Below are 20,126 nucleotides of genomic sequence, written 5' to 3' on the forward strand. Positions count from 1 at the left end.
ATCTATCCTCGGCCTATCCTGTTGAGCCATTATGACCAAAACTAACTTCTTTTATCTACTAACACAGTTTCTTTTGACAAAGATACCTCTTTCTCGGACAAACTCTCGTCCTCGGCTTGGGCCACAGGCCCAATATATAAACAGACAAAGAACTTCTAGGCCCAATGTCCCTACAATACATACCAAAACACTGACTTGAGGTATATCAATGTATAAAATATGTAAAGCACTAAATTGATTTGATAAATATTTCCAGTTGTACAAGACGATAACCGGAGAAATTTTTTGATTGGAACTTCTGATGATGTTTTCTTGTAATTTTGAATAAATTAATGTAGTTCTAACTCAGCAACAATATGCTCTTTAAAGAACTGCACTGTTCAATTTTTAAAAGAACATCAGAACTACATTGATAACATTAATAAACATCCTGCATTGGCCATAACATTAAAATAGCTAAAAAAATGACAATAGTGTCTAGAACAAGTCTACATACCTTGATATATATATATATATATATAAACTGACTAATAACATAGTGCTACTAACCTGTGAATAATGGTGATGCCAGCCCTTTTGTTCCTACTAAAATGATAAAGAAAATTGGAAGAAGAAGCTAACACCATTTTAATCTAGAATCCAAAAAACATAATTGAGTTAAGCTCTTAATGCCAGGGGGAGGGGCAATGAGGGGAAGAAAATTAACCGTAGACACATGTTAGCATACATATTGGAATCTACATAATGCAAATCTTTAGGTATGTTATATGTATTTGGTGAGTATATTTGGTTGCCCAGGATTAACTGAATATGGTTTAGACTGCTTATTTTCGATATGTCACTACATTTTAATCTCTCATGAGAGTAACAATGCCATTTCAGTCAAGTCATGGCAGTCCTCATTTCATTTGCCACATCTACATTACTAAAGAAAAAAATTCAAACAGATAATCATCTCCATCCCAAAATAGTTTGCATGAGCAAATAGTTCAAATCAATCACTGATCTTGGTCTTGGTTGTATAAAACAGTAGTTATTACTAGACCGATTTTGCTACGATTCATTGTACATATAGGCCTCATTTCACAAGGCCTATAATTCTCAAATGCTTGCACCAGGTTTGGGCCTAAACAATGCATAGCAGTTTGGTTTCCTGTGGTTTAGAATTATTTTGATACTAATGCATGGTTGATTTTTCAAATTCTCAGAAACCAATTGCTTAAGAAATCAGTAATTTGTCTTTCTGAATGCATTTCTTTCTAAAGTGTCCCCTTTTTCTTGTATGAATGAGAAATTTTATTTAAATAAAAGTAAGCTGCAACAACAGCAAAACAAGAATTGTTCAAGCAAGCAGCAACAAACCAGTTGCGCCTCCCTTTGAGATCTAATCTACACCTCTAGGAACATAAAGACTCTTGCATAACTCCAGCACCCTAATATCCCTCTACATAAAAGTCTTAATGGCTTGCAACGTTCACCAAATCAAAAGAAAACAAATCCAAATCCCAAATCTCACCCTCTTCACCATCCCTATCTCAAAACACGAAAGCAAATATATTCATTTCTTTTTGTTTTTTTTCTCTTTCTAATGTTTCAAAGCAAGGAAAGGAGCATGGATATAGCTGTATTCATATGAAAATGTGAAATCTTACCATGGGAAAACCTTGGAATACTTCAAGAACACCTTCTACAACTGCAATTTACATATGGTGATTTTAGAAGCATAATGAAATAGACATGGAATCAGAATATACTCTAAGGCTTTGTCAAGACTGGTAGAAGCTGACAACACAAAGGAGGTGACAATGAAAATCTGTAATTGGAGTAGGGAGAGAGTTTCTGTTTTATTTTGTAATGAATCAATCAAACTTCAACTGGAAATTGAGAGAGAGATTACCTGTCATGCATGTTTGCCAAAATACCAAAACAAAATAAAAATCCCAACTTGTGTTGCTCATCTGCCTCCGCTCTGCCAACCACAAAGTTGACTCCATCCCAGCAACCAACCATGGCCTTTGCCTTGTCGCCATGAATTGATGTGTATTGACTCACAAAAAATCTCACTCAACAAAAATAATTATTCACGGGTTCTTTGCTCTTTTTATTTTAGGTAATAGATATAGATCGTAATACGCTTTTAGGTTTAATCAAAATTAACTCTTCTATCCATTAACAAAGGACATAGAATAACGTATGTGACTCACAACAATAATAACTTTCAGTATTGTGAATGTAAAGAGACAATATCAAGAATGTTCTAACTTCCAAAACAACAAAGGTAGTAATCAAGACAAAAAAAATTGTAAAGGCAAAATTCCCATATTTGCTGCATAATTATGCTTCCACACTTCTTGAAGTTCAAATGAACTCAAGGCAATGTAGCATGAGGATACTGAGAGTATTTCATTCTGCTGAACAAAGACCAAGAAAATGATACTAATAACAATAATAAAAAAATATGAAGGGAGAGAGGGGACTAGACAAATGGGAACTACAACTTAAGAGCAGCAATTGCTTCAGGTTTAAAATCAACCCTGAGACCCAGTACTCGCCTAACTTCGGCTGGGGTTAATCTCCAGGTCATAGGTCCCGAGTTCTCACCCCAGAAATCTAGAATCTCAGAAACCTTCTCCAAGTTGAGGATTGTAGCCATTTGAGTAATACGAGCAAACTTATCCCTAACAGTCCTCTGAGTCATGCTTGAGAAATGGCTAACCAATGCCCTTGCATCTCTGTCGAGCTGAAGGCCTCCAAGTTGACTGAACCTTTTCTGCATCATGATCACTTCGAGCCTCTTAACGATGAAGTCAATGACCAAATGAACAAATGAGTCATAGTTGCTGGCAGTCATTAGTGGCTGAAGCCATGCCACATTTATCTCAACGGCATGAAGAAGCCTCTGAACCCATGGATCATTCACCTCATTGTCTGCATATTCAGCCTCTGACAGTTCATAACTGATGGTTGCTACATTATCTAACACTGGACGGATTCGAGGTGTCACAGTTGCCACAAGCTGTTCCATGCCAGCATTCAGAGCTTGCTTGAAAGTGTTGCTCATATCACTCAATTCAGACAAACAAGATTTCACTTTTTCTCTATCAGCTGGTGCAGGGAATACCTGATAAAAACAATTTAAGTCTATTTAATGCAAAAAAGATGAGAATTATTTTAACAAATAAGCAAGTTAATATTACTTGAGCAAAGGAACCTAACCAGGGGTATAACCACATCAGATAATGTCTCACACAAATATATAAAAATGAGAAGAACAAAGCCTAAGAGAAGCATCCAGTATAAGAGCCAAGTTTTCACGTAGGATCACACAATACAAAAAGGATAAGAAGAAAAAAAAAGGGGTCGAGTATTAAATAGGAGACCTGATTGATTTAGCATGGACTGATGGAACAATTGCTCCCTCATAAGAGTTGACAATATAAACCTGAACTCAGCCCATACCGGACATTGTATAAAAAGCATAAAGTACTATTGCAACCAATTGAAACAAGTATGTCCAGGAAAAAAAGACAATGATCGACACAAGATACCAAAATTTCTTTCCATGGAAAAAAATAAAGAAATACAGTGTCAAGCCCATTGTTATTAGTCTCAATACCCAAATAGTTCTTTATGGCTAGTTGCAAGTGTCAGTGTATCACAGCTTTCAACAAGCAGCAAAACTAAGCATTAAGGGATGCTAAACAATGGTCTCAGTAGGTTGAAGGATCTTTCTAAATCTGAATAAATATCAGCAATAGTGAACAAAAATTGCCAAGACAAACTGGGCATTAGAGCATTATAAACATGACCAACTATGTTACATTTGGAATAGATTACCAATCTTTTTCAGATCTCAGTAAATGCTCTAGAGCCTTGTCATTCTGTCTTAAAAGTCACTCACTGCCTTTGTTTAAATTACTGGGTTTCAACATATCTCGTGAGCCAAATCCATATAGTATGTAAGCTGCTATACAGCTTCAATTGGTTCAAACTTCAAACGAAGCATAGTTCTGTTTTAACTGGGTGCTCACTTGAAACTAAGAAAACTTCAATTGGTTCAAGGTTCAATCTTCAAACTAAGAAGCATAGTTCTGTTTTGATTGAGTTTAAACTTGAAACTAATAAAACCACATTGTGACAAAGTAAACCACTCACCTCAGCACATTGCTCTTCAATCTCGTGTTTAAGCTTGAGAACATACTCGCCGCTGACATCTATATTATTCAAAGCAGTGGCAATCTCCGTCCCAGTCTTGTGAACCGCAACACCAGCCAAGAACAGCTTGGCACCAAGGTTGGGCTCCCTGGTCTTGTGCTGCAAAGCTTCATGATACTCATTGCTCAACAAACTACTAGCACCACTGAGCACCGCAACCACAGAGCTGATATTGGAGGTGAAAATGGCCCTCCGCAAGCAACTCTGTAGAACATAAAAGACGTCATCTACCATTGAAGTGGTCAAGCTATCTGGAACCTCCTCGTCAATCCTTATAGCCTTCCTCACATTCTCCACCATAAAGAAACCTTCTAGAACCACATAGAACCCCGTGATCTCTTGCACAACTTTGCTAAAGCTTCCACTCCGAAACGCCTTTGTGGCTCGCGGAAGTAACTCTGGATCAACTGAACTCAAGGCTTTGATCTTCGACACCATGAATTCCGTATAATCCTCGCCCAATTGCATCAACGATAGTATCTCTTCCAAGTATGATTCGATCTCCCTCGGGTCCGGACCTTCGGATCCTCCTCCCACAGCAAGCAAATTCTTGTTCTGCGCATTGATCTCAGATGATAACCGGCCTAACTTCCTGAATTCCATGTATTTCTTCAAGATCAATGAACCTCGCGAGTCACATTCTTCTTGGAGCTCGCAAATCGCATAAACGATCCCATCCTCGCCGCATAGACCTCTTAGAATTTCGCTGTTCTCTTCGATTGCCAATACAATGTCCTTGAACAGATTCGTCAAGCACGAAATGAAATTCACTTGGCTCGTCTGGTTTCCTTTTTGTTCCATCAACTCCACCATGTGCTCGAACTCCATTCTCGCTCTCATTGCAATCACTTTCTTCAAGTAACCGACATAGACCTGTAATCCCTCATCCTCCAATCCAAGCGGCGGGAAAATCCGGATAAACCGCAAGATCGCGGCGTGGTCACGTTGATCCACGGCTGCAGAGAGCTTCTTCCGTACAATTCCTTCTAATTGCTTCTTGAATGAGAGCATTTGGTCCCTCTGATGAGATCCAGAGTCCTTGTACTTGGCATCGATCTGGAAAAAGGTCTGAACATAGTTTGCGGCAGACTCGAAGTCTTCGGAATTGAGAGCCTTGTTGACTCCGTCAATGCAATTGGATCGCTCAACAATGGCGTCGATGCGGTGGAGGGTGGAGTTCACGCGCGACTGTGCGAGGTCAAGTTCTCGAACCTTCCGGCTCACCTGATCAGCCAGCTTAGACGTGGAGGACACGTTGGAGAGCATGTACTCCGAGTCGGCAGAGACTATATCGAGTACCTCCGAAGATTTCTGGAGATGGAGGAGTTGCTTGTCCAAATCGGAGCGCTGCGAGAGGAGGTTGTCAAGGTCGAGGTCCAGTGAGCGCTGGTACGCTATGCACTCGTGGAGGAGTCGGGTCATGGCTCCGACATCGGTGAGTGTCCGAATGTGGTCCATCGCCTCCGCCGTACCGAAATCGATGGAGGAGGACTTCGTTCCCTCGTCGGATTCCATGGCAGCAGATCCGTTTGGCGTCGACGCCGTAACCTTCTTCATCTCGGGTCCCCCTCTCTTTCTCTGTGACAGCAACTCATAATTACAAAACAATTCACAGTCACAATCAATATCAAAAAAGAAGAAGAACGTGAAACACAGAGCTTTTTAAAGTGATGGATTCTATTCTGAAAATTAAAGAAGGAACAAACAAAAACGTACCAGCTCTGCTTTTGGTTTTGAAGTAAAGGAAACGAAAAACTAGCTGTGAAGAAAGTTACAGAGAGAGTGTTTAGAAAGAGAAAATGACACCATCTCCATACCCATTCACAATCACAGTTACAAAACCCATCTACACGGCGAGGTCTGAGAGAAATCTGAGATCGAGAGAGAAGAAAGAGGAGCACGATGTGAGAGGAGAGGGGTATTGAATAAAATTTTACAGAATTGAATAGAAATTTACAAAATTACTCATATATCTTTTAGCATTTGGTGTCCGTACCCAAAATTTTTGGCATTTAAAACATACGATGTGAAGGGTTTTTTTTTTATTTTGGGTGTTTGACGTGACAAGTGTCAAATAATTTGGCATTTAGCATCCCTCACATTGGAGCATCAACATTCGGAATGACAAATACCATATCTAAGGCTGCGTTTGAATCGGTGGTAAATGATTTCAGGAAATCATTTACCACCTGACCCATGCGTTTGGCTGGCAAAGAAAAATTTATTTTCCGGAAAATATGCCTCAAGTTTGACCATATTTTCACCTTTGACCCGGAAATAGTTTTACGCTTTTATTTTACCTTCAAACCATTTCCGGGTCTCGCACAAAAAACGCAAAGGAGAAGAGAGCTCTGAGAGAACTTGAGGGAGAACGAAAAAGAACAAGGAAACAGCCATCAACAGCCACAGAAAACGATTGAGAACGCCGGCGAGCTGATCGGTGTTGAGAGAACCAAGAACGCGAACCGATCCACCTCCGATCCGAGAAACCCAGACGTCACCGAGCCGGTTTCGACGCCGTTCCCACCACCACTCAATGGCGAGCCCGATCGTCGTCCTGATCTGAGAACCCATAGCTCACATCGCCGACCCAGACCCGTCGCCTTCGACGTCCCATCGCCTTCGACCCAGCGCAACCCATCGGCTTCGACCCAGAGCAACCCATGAACCGACGAACCCAGCAACCCACGAACCCAGCAACCCACGAACCGACGAACCCAGAGCAACCCACGAACCTCGAGCTCGTCGCCGACCCAGACCGTCGCCTCCACACTCTCTCTTCCTCGATCTCTCCGTGTTTTTTTTTTTTTTTTTTTTTTTTATAATTTGATTGTTGTTGTTGTTCGTTTTTGGATGAACTGATTATTATTGTTGTTGTTGTTGTTGTGGTGTTGTTGTTGCTGGAATTTGTTGCCGGAAATTGATGTTGAATTGGATGCGATGATGAAATTTTTTGTAATAATGCGAAAAATTTTCCGGAAAATAGCATTTTAAAAAACATCCAAACACATAAAAATATTTTCCACACCAATTTTCATAATTCAACCAAACACTTTAAAAATATTTTCCTTTTCCGGAAAATAACATTTCCGGAAAATATGTATTTTCCGGAGAACGATTTACACGAAACAAACACAGCCTAAGCTTCATTTAGCATTTTTTCTCAAAAACTTTCCACATCCGTAATTGTAAACATCAACTATTGCAAAAAATTTTGTAGAAGTATTATAGTGCAATTCTAATTGCACTGTAGCACAATTCTTAAAAAAAAAAAAACTAATATTTTATTGTGATGGTGATTGGGAGAAAGAAAGAATAAATGATGGTGATTGAAAGTGTTCCGAAGATTTTAACTGCTATAAATCCTTTCTAGCTTGGGCCGATGACTTAGCCTTGGGCTTATGTTGGATGGTAGCCACCAAACATTGTCTGGCCATAGATTGATCTCCCAAGATCTCCTTAACTTGGCCTTTGGATGGATATTTAACCTTTTGGTGGAGAGTAAAAGAAACAGCTCCCAGTGTATAAAGCTAGGGTCTGGCCACGATTGTTGTATAAGGTGAATATGCGTCTACGATGATGAAATCTACCTCTACTAATTCCGGACTAGTTTGCACAAGTAGTTGGATTTGACCCTTTGGAACAACGACCTTCCCGTCAAAACTCACCAAGGGGGAACTGTAGGGCGTTAAATTCTCGGGTTTTAAGTTCAGCCTCTTATATAGGTTGGGGTACATTATCTCAGCCCTACTGCCTTGGTCCACCATCACCCTGTTGGAAATAATCATATACGCAGCGGAAAAATAACGGATCTACTTCATTCAGAATTGATAACATGCATAATGTAAGTTTCAGAATATAGAATAAGAGAGTGTACCTTGGTGCAGTGAATTTCAAAATCAAAGATCAGAAGTTCTCAGGAACACTTTCAATCTTCACTCAAATTCCACTAACGCCCGGATGTGTGGTCTCTCAATCAGTTTCCAAGGGAGAGTAATTAAGTGGCTTCACTCACACATACACACCATTTCACAAACTTGTTGTGTTTTTTATAAAATTCTGTATGTTTCTCTCATAATAATTGATTGTCTAATTGGGTTAGCCTTTTGAGCATTTCCAATTGGGCTTTAGTATGTGGCTTGGAGTAGGACCAAAATGGACCAATAAGACACTAGTTTCAATGGGTCTTGGACTTTTCTGTCAACTCTTGACAAGTTCAAAGTTACCATTAATTATATTTAATACCACTATATAAATATAATTGCACTACAGGCCTTATTAATAAATTATATTCCAAGACTTTATTAAACATGCAACCCCTTCATAAAATATTCGTAGTAATACAAAGTTATGAAAGTAGACTGTCACTTTGTAAATTACTACATCTTAATCCTTGAGTACCCGGTTTAATCGTTTTAAGTTATTCATTATATATTCATGAAATCTAATTTCATAAATATATACTTTAGTAATTTCTTACTAAAGTGGTTAGGCCTAACTCTCTGAATAACTGAACCCATTAAACTTATCTCAAGGGAATATTTTACATCTCCATTAAGAGATTATGAATTCTATCTTGAGAATATATGTTTCATTAACACTAAATGTGGTTGCCCAACATACTGAGGTTTTGACCGTTACTTTAGATCTCACTCTTGATATATCAAAGCAACCTACACTTCATGATCAGGTCCATTATTCTCTCAAGATTAAGAGTTCATGCAAATATAAGTCATCAAATTTATTATTCAATTGACAGTCATTAGGAGAATAATAAATCTCACAGCGGTCTAGTTCAATATGTCTTAACTCTTAAAATATATCAACATATCAACTAGAAGTCTCTACTTCCATGATCAAGACAAATCATCTTAGTTGATATGTTATAGTCTTCGCAGATGAAATTCCTAATTTCATCACCGACTACGAACTAAAATTCTGAGTTTACAAAGAACTTGTGACTTATATTTTCTGTAAATAAATCACATAAATCACATATTATGCATCTCATGGACTATATGATAATGTCCGAATATTCATGTTATCATTATTTTAGATAATAATAAAACAACTTTATTAATTACTGTACGCCCCCTGCACCGGGGCCTGTTTTGGGCCTTGGGCCGTAGCCTGAGTGCATAGCCCATAAGGCCAGTCTCCCTCTACCTAGCAGCCCACCCCAGAGCCACACATGATGCAGGCCCAGACTTTGCCTCTTCATCATTTCTCGGAAATACTTTCCCGAGCAGTGATAAATATTCAGTTCTCGGAACACCCGGCCCTATACCTACTCGGCCGTGCCTCGGAGAGGCACCGCTGCCGAGAACTGTCGTGGAAGTGGGAACCAAGTTCCAACGCCATCCCCACCGATTCCCACTCCCACCTAACCACCCACTTACGATCTATAACACTAGACCGCCGATTGCACTTATCGGCGAGTAATCATAACCTCTCCACTAACTGTAGGCTATAAATACAAGAAGTTTTGAGAAGACTGGGGGTTGGAGAATTAACTGTAAAAGGAGAGAAAACAGAGAGGGAGCAATGAGAAGGTGGTTCGGACCTCCAAGGAAAGAAGAGTGATCTCATTGAGCCTTAGCGTCAAGAACGACCCAGTGTAGAAAATCCAAACCCACTACACAAGTAAGTTGTGAGGCCAAACGAGGCCCAGCCCAACAGGCTTCAGTTTTGGGCGCGCACAATTACAATATTAAGTCATACATTATGTCAAACACAATATCATACATAATATCATACATAATATCATACAATAGGATTGTAGGGCACTAATCCCAACACCCTCTTCACATCATACCCTTCAATTCTGAGGGTGATTACCAAACCATCGTCGTGGGGTTGGATGGTTTCGATTTTATCTTCATCCGAGAAGCCCAAGACTGATGAAATTTCCATTCTAGCCCTTTTTAGATCTTGATTAGTGTCTCCTGTGGATAGACGGGCTACGGACATTACCCTGGATGAGCAGGATCCTGTTCTCCCTGGTGTAGCGAAAATGACATTTATCGTTCCCAAAAAGGGTCTTGAAGAATCATCTCTCCAAGATTCCGAGTTTCCCTGACTCCCTTGACCACTGGAGTGATGCAAGAGTTGTTTTAACTTGCATTTGCAGATAAGCTGGTCCAAGTGGTCCCACAGACTTCTACAATCCTCTGTGGTATGCCCATGATCATGATGGTATTGGCAATAGAGGTTGTGGTTGTGTCTTTTAGGGTTTCCCATCATTTTATTTGGTCGTTTAAAGAACAACTCATTCTTAATCTTTTCCAAAACTTGCTCTCGGAACACGGAGTTAACTACTTGAAAATTCGCTGACCCTAATTGTCCAATAAAATCTCTCTGTGGTCTATTGTTACTGTTCCGATCTGACCTAAAGTCCTTCCTCTCCTGAGGAATCTCCTGAGGGATAACCTTATCCTTCCCCTTCCCTTGCTGTTGATCCTCTTCAACCCTTTTATACTTATCAATTCTGTCCATCAGTTGACGCGCACTGATGACGGGTTTGCTAGTTAGAGATTTCCTCAAACCGTGATCGGCGTGGAGGTCGAGCTTAAAAGTATTGATGGCCACTTCATCAAAATTGCCATCTATCTCATTAAACATCTTCCAGTACCTATCTGAATACGTTTTCAGAGTCTTACCCTCTTGCATGCTCAAGGATAGTAGGGAAGTCAACGGCCGAGGAACTCTGCGACATGTGACAAACCATGAACCAAATGCTTGAGTGAGCTCCTTGAAGGAACTTATAGAATTTGCTCTCAGGTTGTCAAATCACCTCATTGCGACTGGTCCTAGACTGGAGAGAAACACCTTACACATCAAAGCTTCATCATTGGAATGGACAGCCATCCTCTGGTTGAAATGGCTCATATGCTTCATAGGGTTTGTTCGACTATTATAGATGGTGAATGTTGGATGATAAAAATGATGAGGAAGTCTTGCCTCTTCAATCTTACGCGTGAAAGGCGATCTGGAGATTTGGTTTAGGGCCTTGCTTATAGCGTCATTTCCTATGCCTCTACGTGACGGGCTTCGAAACCGCCGCTCATGATGATGTTCTTCTTCATAGGAAAAGGATTCACTGGGTGGGGTTCAAGACCTCCGCTTGTAATTAACGTCTTGTTCGTCATTGGAATAATCGTTAGAGTTTGAAGAAGCCCGATTCCCCTTTGCATGGCGTAACTCCTTTTTTAATTGATCAATTTTCAATTGCATGTTCTTGTTGTTCTCTGCATGAGAAATATGACTTCCACCTCAAGGTTGACTTCGGTCAGTGTATGTGGTGTGCACACTTCCTTCACGATCACCTCTTCGTTCAAGGTTGAGAAAAGGATTGCCATGTTGGGATGCCCTTGGTTCTGTTGGTTGTGGACCCAGTTCTGCCATCGTTAATTGTTGCTTTTACTATTGCTCAAGCTCTTCTCATAGACGACGCCAATTATAGAGTGACGATTTGTAGCCCAAGCCTAAAAGTTATGGGATATGAGCCCAGTACAATAAATTTGTAGAGAGTGAGTGAAAGAGTTGGGCTTTTAGTGGATTGGACAATGGTAAATAAGGATTTCGAAGATGAACAAGTATGAAACACACGTAAACCTCAATAAAATGATTGTCTGAGGAGATAGATTATGAATTAATCTAATAGTTCTGAAAGTTAATACAGCTTTTAGTGCTACAGTAGTGCTTCCTTCTCTCTTTTTCTCTTTTATTTTTTTTATTTTTTTTATCTCCCCCTCTCTTATGGGAGATCTTTTACATTATATAGTTCCTTTTAGACCATCCTGATTGTACACTTGTTAATCATTTAAGCCTTCACTCGAGTGTATGTCCCATCAGATATCTTCTTTGACTCTCTGTGAATGGTGGTAGCTGAGACTACACTGTTCAGGGGTCTTCTCTACATAAATGTGGCCAGAAAAGTTGCTGCAGCGCATTTAATGCGGTAGTAGCAGCTTTTCTTTTAGATATTTTTGTGTTCTTATCACCTTTGTACGTGCTTGAGGTTCATCCTAATCGTTGGAACTCTTTGGAAGGTCAGCTAAATTATCCAAATGCATGCTTGATCGATATTTATCGTATCTGAGAAGGAGTTACTCCTCAGACTATATTCCTCCATTCTTCACTTACATGATTCTCAATTTTGGGGCCTCTACCAATCATTTACTTTCTCTTGGACATATCTACATTCTCAGATAAGGCCCAAGGCCTAATATACAAATTTAGATTCTTATCCCCACAAATATAATAATGTGTAAATTTTTTATAAATTTTATTTTAATAATTTTAATTGATAATAAGTAATATTTTTATTATTTAATGAGTATAAAATAAATTATTTCATACATATTATGTAATAAGATTATAAGAATAGATTTACATAAACTACATTTTCTGTCTACCTTATTTTTTCTTCAACCAAACAAAAGAGTCTTCCATCCTTCTACTTTTCTATCTTTCCAACAAAATACACATGAGAAAAATTAAATTTTTTTTATCCTTTCACTTTTTGAAAAAAAAAAACAAAAACAAAACTAAACAGATCTATTGTTACCAAACATAGAAAAATAGCATAATTTTATAGAAAATATGCTTCAAAAAATTACACATTTTCTGAAAAATATTAAACTCAAAATATTTTAACCTCTACCCACACAAAAGACCGATTAGAATAAAGAGAGAGCGATCCAAAATCTCTTAAAACAAAAAAACATTTCATTTTTATAATCCGGACCCAATTTTTAAAAATCCCTAAAAACTCTCATTCTCTCTGCCCGGACCGAAAAGTAGGCTAGGATAGCGTTTCTCGCATACACAGTGAAAAGGGGGAGCTGCGTATGGCAATGGCGAGCACTTTCACTTGGTTTAGTTTAACGCCTTTGTCTACGTGTTTAGTTCAGAACAACAGAGCTGGGGCTACAGCAAGACGGTTCGTTTCGTGGTCGAACGAGTTTTGCCACCCAAGGCTGTCTTGGTCTTACTCAGTCTCGTTGAGGCCTGCGAGCAAAGCTAGGGCTTCAACGGTCTTGTCAGTTGTGGGTGAAGAGAAAGCAGGAAGCGAGGAAAATATCGTGAACTCCCTACACGACGGCGTATTGGTGCAGGGATGGAAGCAATCGCAGACAAGCTCAAGACCTTGTGAGCTTTACGTGTGTAATCTCCCGAGGAGTTGTGACATTGCCGAGTTGCTTGACATTTTCAACCCTTTCGGAACGGTACTAGCTGTTGAGGTAAGCTCTAGTCTTAAATTTAATTATGTCAAAAAAATTCAGCCAAAACTTTCTTAGTATAGCTTTACTAGTTGAAGTGAAATTCAAAGCAAAATATCATTGTTGGTGAATTATTGAACAATTTAGAGATATTAAAATGCTTATTGTGATATAAGAAAAAATTTGGCAAAAATACACCTTGATAACTTTGAGAATTGATCAAACTTTGCGTATTTTTACGAAAAATGTAGTTGGATTATTTATGTTTTGGTAATTTGGTTGCAGATTTCGCGGAATGCTGTGACGGGTGAAAGTCGGGGATGTGGTTATGTTACAATGAGTTCAATAAACGCTGCAAGAGTTGCAATTGCGGGATTAGATGCATCTGTCAGTGTGAAGCTAATTACCCTCTATGTTTAATCTCTCTGAGTCTTTTGTATTTTTGCGTGAAATTGTTCTCTCTTTTTATTTGAAGGATGTTGGTGGCAGAGAAATGCGGGTTAAATTTTCGGTTGATATGAGTCCTAGGATGAGGAATCCTGAGGTGTTGAATTCCACACCCAAGAAACAGATAGTATATGAAAGTCCTTACAAGATATATGTGGGAAATATTCCTCGGGCTGTTAAACCTGAAGATTTGAGGAATCATTTTAGCCAGTTTGGAACTTTGGTTAGTGCAAAAGTGTTGCATGACCAAAAAGCACGAACAACCCGTTGTTATGGGTTTCTCTCCTTTTCTTCAGCTGCAGAACGTGATGCAGCATTATCTTTAAATGGAACAGTGAGTCTATTTCCACCACTGCTGAAAGTCTGAAACTTATTTTTTCTTCATTTCATTTTGTGTCTCTCTTTCTTATTTGATCTCACTTGTAGGAGTTCTTTGGTAGAGCACTAGTAGTTAGAGCAAGTGTGGAAAGGACCAAGCCCTGACTGGAGTTTTGCCCTGCTGCATACACGCTTGATTGAAGTTTCTTTTGTTAAAGAAATCGGATGATTTGGAGCACCTGTTTCAGTTGAGACATTTAGGCAGAATAGGTAAGTTTCCTTATGTGTACCAAATGACAAAGTTTGTATACGATTAAAAAATCCGGATAAACCGCAAGATCGCGGCGTGGTCACGTTGATCCACGGCTGCAGAGAGCTTCTTCCGTACAATTCCTTCTAATTGCTTCTTGAATGAGAGCATTTGGTCCCTCTGATGAGATCCAGAGTCCTTGTACTTGGCATCGATCTGGAAAAAGGTCTGGACATAGTTTGCGGCAGACTCGAAGTCTTCGGAATTGAGAGCCTTGTTGACTCCGTCAATGCAATTGGATCGCTCAACAATGGCGTCGATGCGGTGGAGGGTGGAGTTCACGCGCGACTGTGCGAGGTCAAGTTCTCGAACCTTCCGGCTCACCTGATCAGCCAGCTTAGACGTGGAGGACACGTTGGAGAGCATGTACTCCGAGTCGGCAGAGACTATATCGAGTACCTCCGAAGATTTCTGGAGATGGAGGAGTTGCTTGTCCAAATCGGAGCGCTGCGAGAGGAGGTTGTCAAGGTCGAGGTCCAGTGAGCGCTGGTACGCTATGCACTCGTGGAGGAGTCGGGTCATGGCTCCGACATCGGTGAGTGTCCGAATGTGGTCCATCGCCTCCGCCGTACCGAAATCGATGGAGGACTTCGTTCCCTCGTCGGATTCCATGGCAGCAGATCCGTTTGGCGTCGACGCCGTAACCTTCTTCATCTCGGGTCCCCCTCTCTTTCTCTGTGACAGCAACTCATAATTACAAAACAATTCACAGTCACAATCAATATCAAAAAAGAAGAAGAACGTGAAACACAGAGCTTTTTAAAGTGATGGATTCTATTCTGAAAATTAAAGAAGGAACAAACAAAAACGTACCAGCTCTGCTTTTGGTTTTGAAGTAAAGGAAACGAAAAACTAGCTGTGAAGAAAGTTACAGAGAGAGTGTTTAGAAAGAGAAAATGACACCATCTCCATACCCATTCACAATCACAGTTACAAAACCCATCTACACGGCGAGGTCTGAGAGAAATCTGAGATCGAGAGAGAAGAAAGAGGAGCACGATGTGAGAGGAGAGGGGTATTGAATAAAATTTTACAGAATTGAATAGAAATTTACAAAATTACTCATATATCTTTTAGCATTTGGTGTCCGTACCCAAAATTTTTAGCATTTAAAACATACGATGTGAAGGGTTTTTTCTTTTGGGTGTTTGACGTGACAAGTGTCAAATAGTTTGACATTTAACATCCCTGACATTAGAGCATCAACATTCGGAATGACAAATGCCATATCTAAGTTTCATTTAGCATTTTTTTTCAAAAACTTCCCACATTCGGAATTGTAAACACCAACTATTGCAAAAAATTTTGCAGAAGTACTAGCACAATTCTTTAAAAAAAAAAAAAACTAATATTTTATTGTGATGGTGATTGGGAGAAAGAAAGAATAAATGATGGTGATTGAAAGTGTTTTGAAGATTTTAACTGCTATAAATCCTCTCTAGCTTGGGCCGAGGTCTCAGCCTCGGGCTTATATTGGATGGCAGCCACCAAGTATTGTCTGGCCATAGATTGATCTTCCAAGATCTCCTTAACTTGGCCTTTGGATGGATATTTAACCTTTTGGTGGAGAGTAAAAGAAACAGCTCCCAGTGTATAAAGCTAGGGTCTGGCCATAATTGTTGTATAGGGTGAATATGCATCTACGATGATGAAATCTACCTCTACTAATTCCGGACTAGTTTGCACAAGTAGTTGGATTTGACCCCTTGGAACAACGACCTTCCCATCAAAACTCACCAAGGGGGAACTGTAGGGCGTTAAATTCTCGGGTTTTAAGTTCAGCCTCTTATACAGGTCGGGGTACATTATCTCAGCCCCACTGCCTTGGTCCACTATCACCCTGTTGGAAATAATCATATACGCAGCGGAAAAATAACGGATCTACTTCATTCAGAATTAATAACATGCATAATGTAAGTTTCAGAATATAGAATAAGAGAGTGTACCTTGGTGCAGTGAATTTCAAAATCAAAGATCAGAAGTTCTCAAGAACATTTTCAATCTTCACTCAAATTCCACTAACGCCCGGATGTGTGGTCTCTCAATCAGTTTCTAAGGGAGAGTAATTGAGTGGCTTCACTCACACATACACACCATTTCACAAACTTGTTGTGTTTTTTATAAAATTCTGTATGTTTCTCTTCTAATAACTGATAGTCTAATTGGGCTAGCCTTTTGAGCATTTCCAATTGGGCTTTAGTATGTGGCTTGGAGTAGGATCAAAATGGACCAATAAGACACTAGTTCCAATGGGTCTTGGATTTTTCTGTCAACTCTTGACAAGTCCAAAGTTACCATTAATTATATTTAATACCACTATATAAATATAATTGCACTCTAGGCCTTATTAATAAATTATATCCCAAGACTTTATTAAACATGCAACCCCTTCATAAAATATTCGTAGTAATATAAAGTTATGAAAGTAGATTGCCACTTTGTAAATTACTACATCTTAATTCTTGAGTACCCGGTTTAATCGTTTTAAGTTATTCATTATATATTCATGAAATCTAATTTCATAAATATATACTTTAGTAATTTCTTACTAAAGTGGTTATGCCTAACTCTCTGAATAACTGAACCCATTAAACTTATCTCAAAGGAATATTTTACATCTCCATTAAGAGACTATGAATTCTATCTTGAGAATATATGTTTCATCAACACTAAATGTAGTTGCCCAACATACTGAGGTTTTGACCGTTACTTTAGATCTTACTCTTGATATATCAAAGCAACCTATACTTCATGATCAGGTCCATTATTCTCTCAGGATTAAAAGTTCATACAAATATAAGTCATGAGATTTATTATTCAATTGACAGTCATTAGGAGAATAATAAATCTCACAGCGGTCTAGTTCAATATGTCTTAACTCTTAAAATATATCAACATATCAACTAGAAGTCTCTACTTCCATGATCAAGACAAATCATCTTAGTTGATATGTTATAATCTTCGCAGATGAAATGCCTAATTTCATCACCGACTACGAACTAAAATTCTGAGTTTACAAAGAACTTGTAACTTATATTTTTTGTGACTAAATTACATAAATCACATATTATGCATCTCATGGACTATATGATAATGTCCGAATATTCATGTTATCATTATTTTAGATAATAATAAAACAACTTTATTAATTACAATATTAAGTCATACATTATGTCAAACACAATGTCATACATAATATCATACATAACATCATACAATAGGATTGTAGGGCACTAATCCCAACACCCTCTTCACATCATACCCTTCAATTCTGAGGGTGATTACCAAACCATCGTCGTGGGGTTGGATGGTTTCGATTTTATCTTCATCCGAGAAGCCCAAGACTGATGAAATTTCCATTCTAGCCCTTTTTAGATCTTGATTAGTGTCTCCTGTGGATAGTCGGGCTACGGACATTACCCTGGACAAGTAGGATCTTGTTCTCCCTGGTGTAGCGAAAATGACATTTATCGTTCCCAAAAAGGGTCTTGAAGAATCATCTTTCCAAGATTCCGAGTTTCCCTGACTCTCCTGACCACTGGAGTGATGCAAGAGTTGTTTTAACTTGCCTTTGCAGACAAGCTGGTCCAAGTGGTCCCACAGACTTCTACAATCCTCTGTGGTATGCCCATGATCCTGATGGTATTGGCAATAGAGGTTGTGGTTGCGTCTTTTAGGGTTTCCCATCATTTTATTTGGTCGTTTAAAGAATAGCTCATTCTTAATCTTTTCCAAAACTTGCTCTCGGAACACGGCGTTGACTACTTGAAAATTTGCTGACCCTGATTGTCCAATAAAATCTCTCTGTGGTCTATTGTTACTGTTCCAATCTGACCTAAAGTCCTTCATCTCCTGAGGGATAACCTTATCCTTTCCCTTCCCTTGCTGTTGATCCTCTTTAACCCTTTTATACTTATCAATTCTGTCTATCAGTTGACGCGTACTAATGACGGGTTTGCTAGTTAGAGATTTCCTCAAACCGTGGTCGGCGTGGAGGCCAAGCTTAAAAGTAGTGATGGCCACTTCATCAAAATTGTCATCTATCTCATTAAACATCTTCCAGTACCTATCTGAATACGTTTTCAGAGTCTTACCCTCTTGCATGCTCAAGGATAGTAGGGAAGTCAACGGCCGAGGAGCTCTGCGACATGTGACAAACCATGAACCAAATGCTTGAGTGAGCTCCTTGAAGGAACTTATAGAATTTGCTCTCAGGTTGTCAAACCACCTTATTGCAACTGGTCCTAGACTGGAGGGAAACACCTTACACATCAAGGCTTCATCATTGGAATGGACAGCCATCCTCTGGTTGAAATGGCTCACGTGCTCCATAGGGTTTGTTCGACCATTATAGATGGTGAATGTTGGATGATAAAAATGATGAGGAAGTCTTGCCTCTTCAATCTTATGCGTGAAAGGCGATCTGGAGATTTGGTTTAGGGCCTTACTCATAGCGTCATTTCCTATGCCTCTACGTGACGAGCTTCGAAACCGCCGCTCATGATGATGTTCTTCTTCATAGAAAAATGATTCACTGGGTGGGGTTCAAGACCTCCGCTTGTAATTAACGTCTTGTTCGTCATCGGAATAATCGTTAGAGTTTGAAGAAGCCTGATTCCTCTTTGCATGGCGTAACTCCTTTTTTAATTGATCAATTTTCAATTGCATGTTCTTGTTGTTCTCTGCATTAGAAAAATGACTTCCACCTCGAGGTTGACTTCGGTCAGTGTATGTGGTGTGCACACTTCCTTCACGATCACCTCTTCGTTCAAGGTTGAGAAAAGGATCGCCATGTTGGGACGCCCTTGGTTCTATTGGTTGTGGACCCAGTTTTGCCATCGTTAATTGTTGCTTTTACTATTGCTCAAGCTCTTCTCATAGACGACGCCAATTATAGAGTCACGATTTGTAGCTCAAGCCTAAAAGTTATGGGATATAAGCCCAATGAGCCTAGTACAATAAATTTGTAGAGAGTGAGTGAAAGAGTTGGGCTTTTAGTGGATTGGACAATGGTAAATAAGGATTTCGAAGATGAACAAGTATGAAACACACGTAAACCTCAATAAAATGATTGTCTGAGGAGATAGATTATGAATTAATCTAATAGTTCTGAAAGTTAATACAGCTTTTAGTGCTACAGTAGTGCTTCCTTCTCTCTTTTTCTCTTTTATTTTTTTAATTTTTTTTTATCTCCCCCTCTCTTATGGGAGATCTTTTACATTATATAGTTCCTTTTAGACCATCCTGATTGTACACTTGTTAATCATTTAAGCCTTCACTCGAGTGCATGTCCCATCAGATATCTTCTTTGGCTCTCTGTGAATGGTGGTAGCTGAGACTACACTGTTCAGGGGTCTTCTCTACATAAATGTGGTCAGAAAAGTTGCTGCAGCGCATTTAATGCGGTAGTAGCAGCTTTTCTTTTAGACATTTTTGTGTTCTTATCACCTTTGTACGTGCTTGAGGTTCATCCTAATCGTTGGAACTTTTTGGAAGGTCAGCTAAATTATCCAAATGCATGCTTGATCGATATTTATCGTATCTGAGAAGGAGTTACTCACACTATATTCCTCCATTCTTCACTTACATGATTCTCAATTTTGGGGCCTCTC

At 39.3% G+C, this 20,126-nt stretch overlaps 5 protein-coding genes across 5 annotated transcripts; 1 reads left to right on the forward strand and 4 right to left on the reverse strand.

The window, feature by feature from the left end:
* Nucleotides 1-2,300: 2,300 nt before the first annotated feature.
* LOC112008526 (conserved oligomeric Golgi complex subunit 4) lies at nt 2,301-6,188 on the reverse strand. The gene is made up of 3 exons (XM_065768046.1): nt 5,932-6,188; nt 4,156-5,793; nt 2,301-3,121 (listed from the first exon to the last, which is right to left on the reverse strand). The coding sequence occupies exons 2-3, from the start codon at nt 5,770-5,772 to the stop codon at nt 2,492-2,494; spliced, it is 2,247 nt and encodes a 748-aa protein (XP_065624118.1). The 5' UTR covers nt 5,773-5,793; nt 5,932-6,188; the 3' UTR covers nt 2,301-2,491.
* Nucleotides 6,189-9,978: 3,790 nt separating this feature from the next.
* LOC136065082 (uncharacterized) lies at nt 9,979-11,619 on the reverse strand. The gene is made up of 3 exons (XM_065767763.1): nt 11,526-11,619; nt 11,009-11,294; nt 9,979-10,921 (listed from the first exon to the last, which is right to left on the reverse strand). Exons 1-3 carry the CDS (start codon nt 11,617-11,619, stop codon nt 9,979-9,981), a joined length of 1,323 nt encoding a protein of 440 aa, XP_065623835.1.
* Nucleotides 11,620-12,939: 1,320 nt separating this feature from the next.
* On the forward strand, nt 12,940-14,516 carry LOC136065204 (RNA-binding protein CP31B, chloroplastic-like). The gene is made up of 4 exons (XM_065768052.1): nt 12,940-13,460; nt 13,725-13,826; nt 13,915-14,220; nt 14,313-14,516. The coding sequence occupies exons 1-4, from the start codon at nt 13,068-13,070 to the stop codon at nt 14,367-14,369; spliced, it is 858 nt and encodes a 285-aa protein (XP_065624124.1). The 5' UTR covers nt 12,940-13,067; the 3' UTR covers nt 14,370-14,516.
* A 1-nt stretch (nt 14,517) lies between these two features.
* On the reverse strand, nt 14,518-15,593 carry LOC136065084 (conserved oligomeric Golgi complex subunit 4-like). The gene is made up of 2 exons (XM_065767769.1): nt 15,328-15,593; nt 14,518-15,189 (listed from the first exon to the last, which is right to left on the reverse strand). Exon 2 carries the CDS (start codon nt 15,166-15,168, stop codon nt 14,518-14,520), a length of 651 nt encoding a protein of 216 aa, XP_065623841.1. The 5' UTR covers nt 15,169-15,189; nt 15,328-15,593.
* A 2,131-nt stretch (nt 15,594-17,724) lies between these two features.
* LOC136065088 (uncharacterized) lies at nt 17,725-18,966 on the reverse strand. The gene has a single exon (XM_065767771.1). The coding sequence runs from the start codon at nt 18,964-18,966 to the stop codon at nt 17,725-17,727; it is 1,242 nt and encodes a 413-aa protein (XP_065623843.1).
* Nucleotides 18,967-20,126: the final 1,160 nt, after the last annotated feature.

This window comes from Quercus suber, unplaced genomic scaffold (genome assembly GCF_002906115.3).
Source record: "Quercus suber isolate HL8 unplaced genomic scaffold, Cork oak 2.0 scaffold_26, whole genome shotgun sequence".
NCBI classification, from domain to species: Eukaryota; Viridiplantae; Streptophyta; class Magnoliopsida; order Fagales; family Fagaceae; genus Quercus; species Quercus suber.

Bases quoted from the DNA above. Each gene is read 5' to 3' on its own strand.
- LOC112008526 (XM_065768046.1), bottom strand. From the start codon at position 5,772: ATGAAGAAGGTTACGGCGTCGACGCCAAACGGATCTGCTGCCATGGAA. The intron at 3,122-4,155 runs GTGAGTGGTTTA...TGTTTTTATCAG, and splicing joins TTGAAGAGCAATGTGCTGAG to GTATTCCCTGCACCAGCTGA.
- LOC136065082 (XM_065767763.1), bottom strand. From the start codon at position 11,619: ATGGCAGAACTGGGTCCACAACCAACAGAACCAAGGGCATCCCAACAT. The intron at 11,295-11,525 runs GTGTGCACACCA...TTTCCTATGAAG, and splicing joins AAGAGGTGATCGTGAAGGAA to AAGAACATCATCATGAGCGG. The intron at 10,922-11,008 runs GTGATTTGACAA...CACATGTCGCAG, and splicing joins CTAGGACCAGTCGCAATGAG to AGTTCCTCGGCCGTTGACTT.
- LOC136065088 (XM_065767771.1), bottom strand. From the start codon at position 18,966: ATGAGTAAGGCCCTAAACCAAATCTCCAGATCGCCTTTCACGCATAAG.
- LOC136065084 (XM_065767769.1), bottom strand. From the start codon at position 15,168: ATGAAGAAGGTTACGGCGTCGACGCCAAACGGATCTGCTGCCATGGAA.
- LOC136065204 (XM_065768052.1), top strand. From the start codon at position 13,068: ATGGCAATGGCGAGCACTTTCACTTGGTTTAGTTTAACGCCTTTGTCT. The intron at 13,461-13,724 runs GTAAGCTCTAGT...ATTTGGTTGCAG, and splicing joins GAACGGTACTAGCTGTTGAG to ATTTCGCGGAATGCTGTGAC. The intron at 14,221-14,312 runs GTGAGTCTATTT...TCTCACTTGTAG, and splicing joins CATTATCTTTAAATGGAACA to GAGTTCTTTGGTAGAGCACT.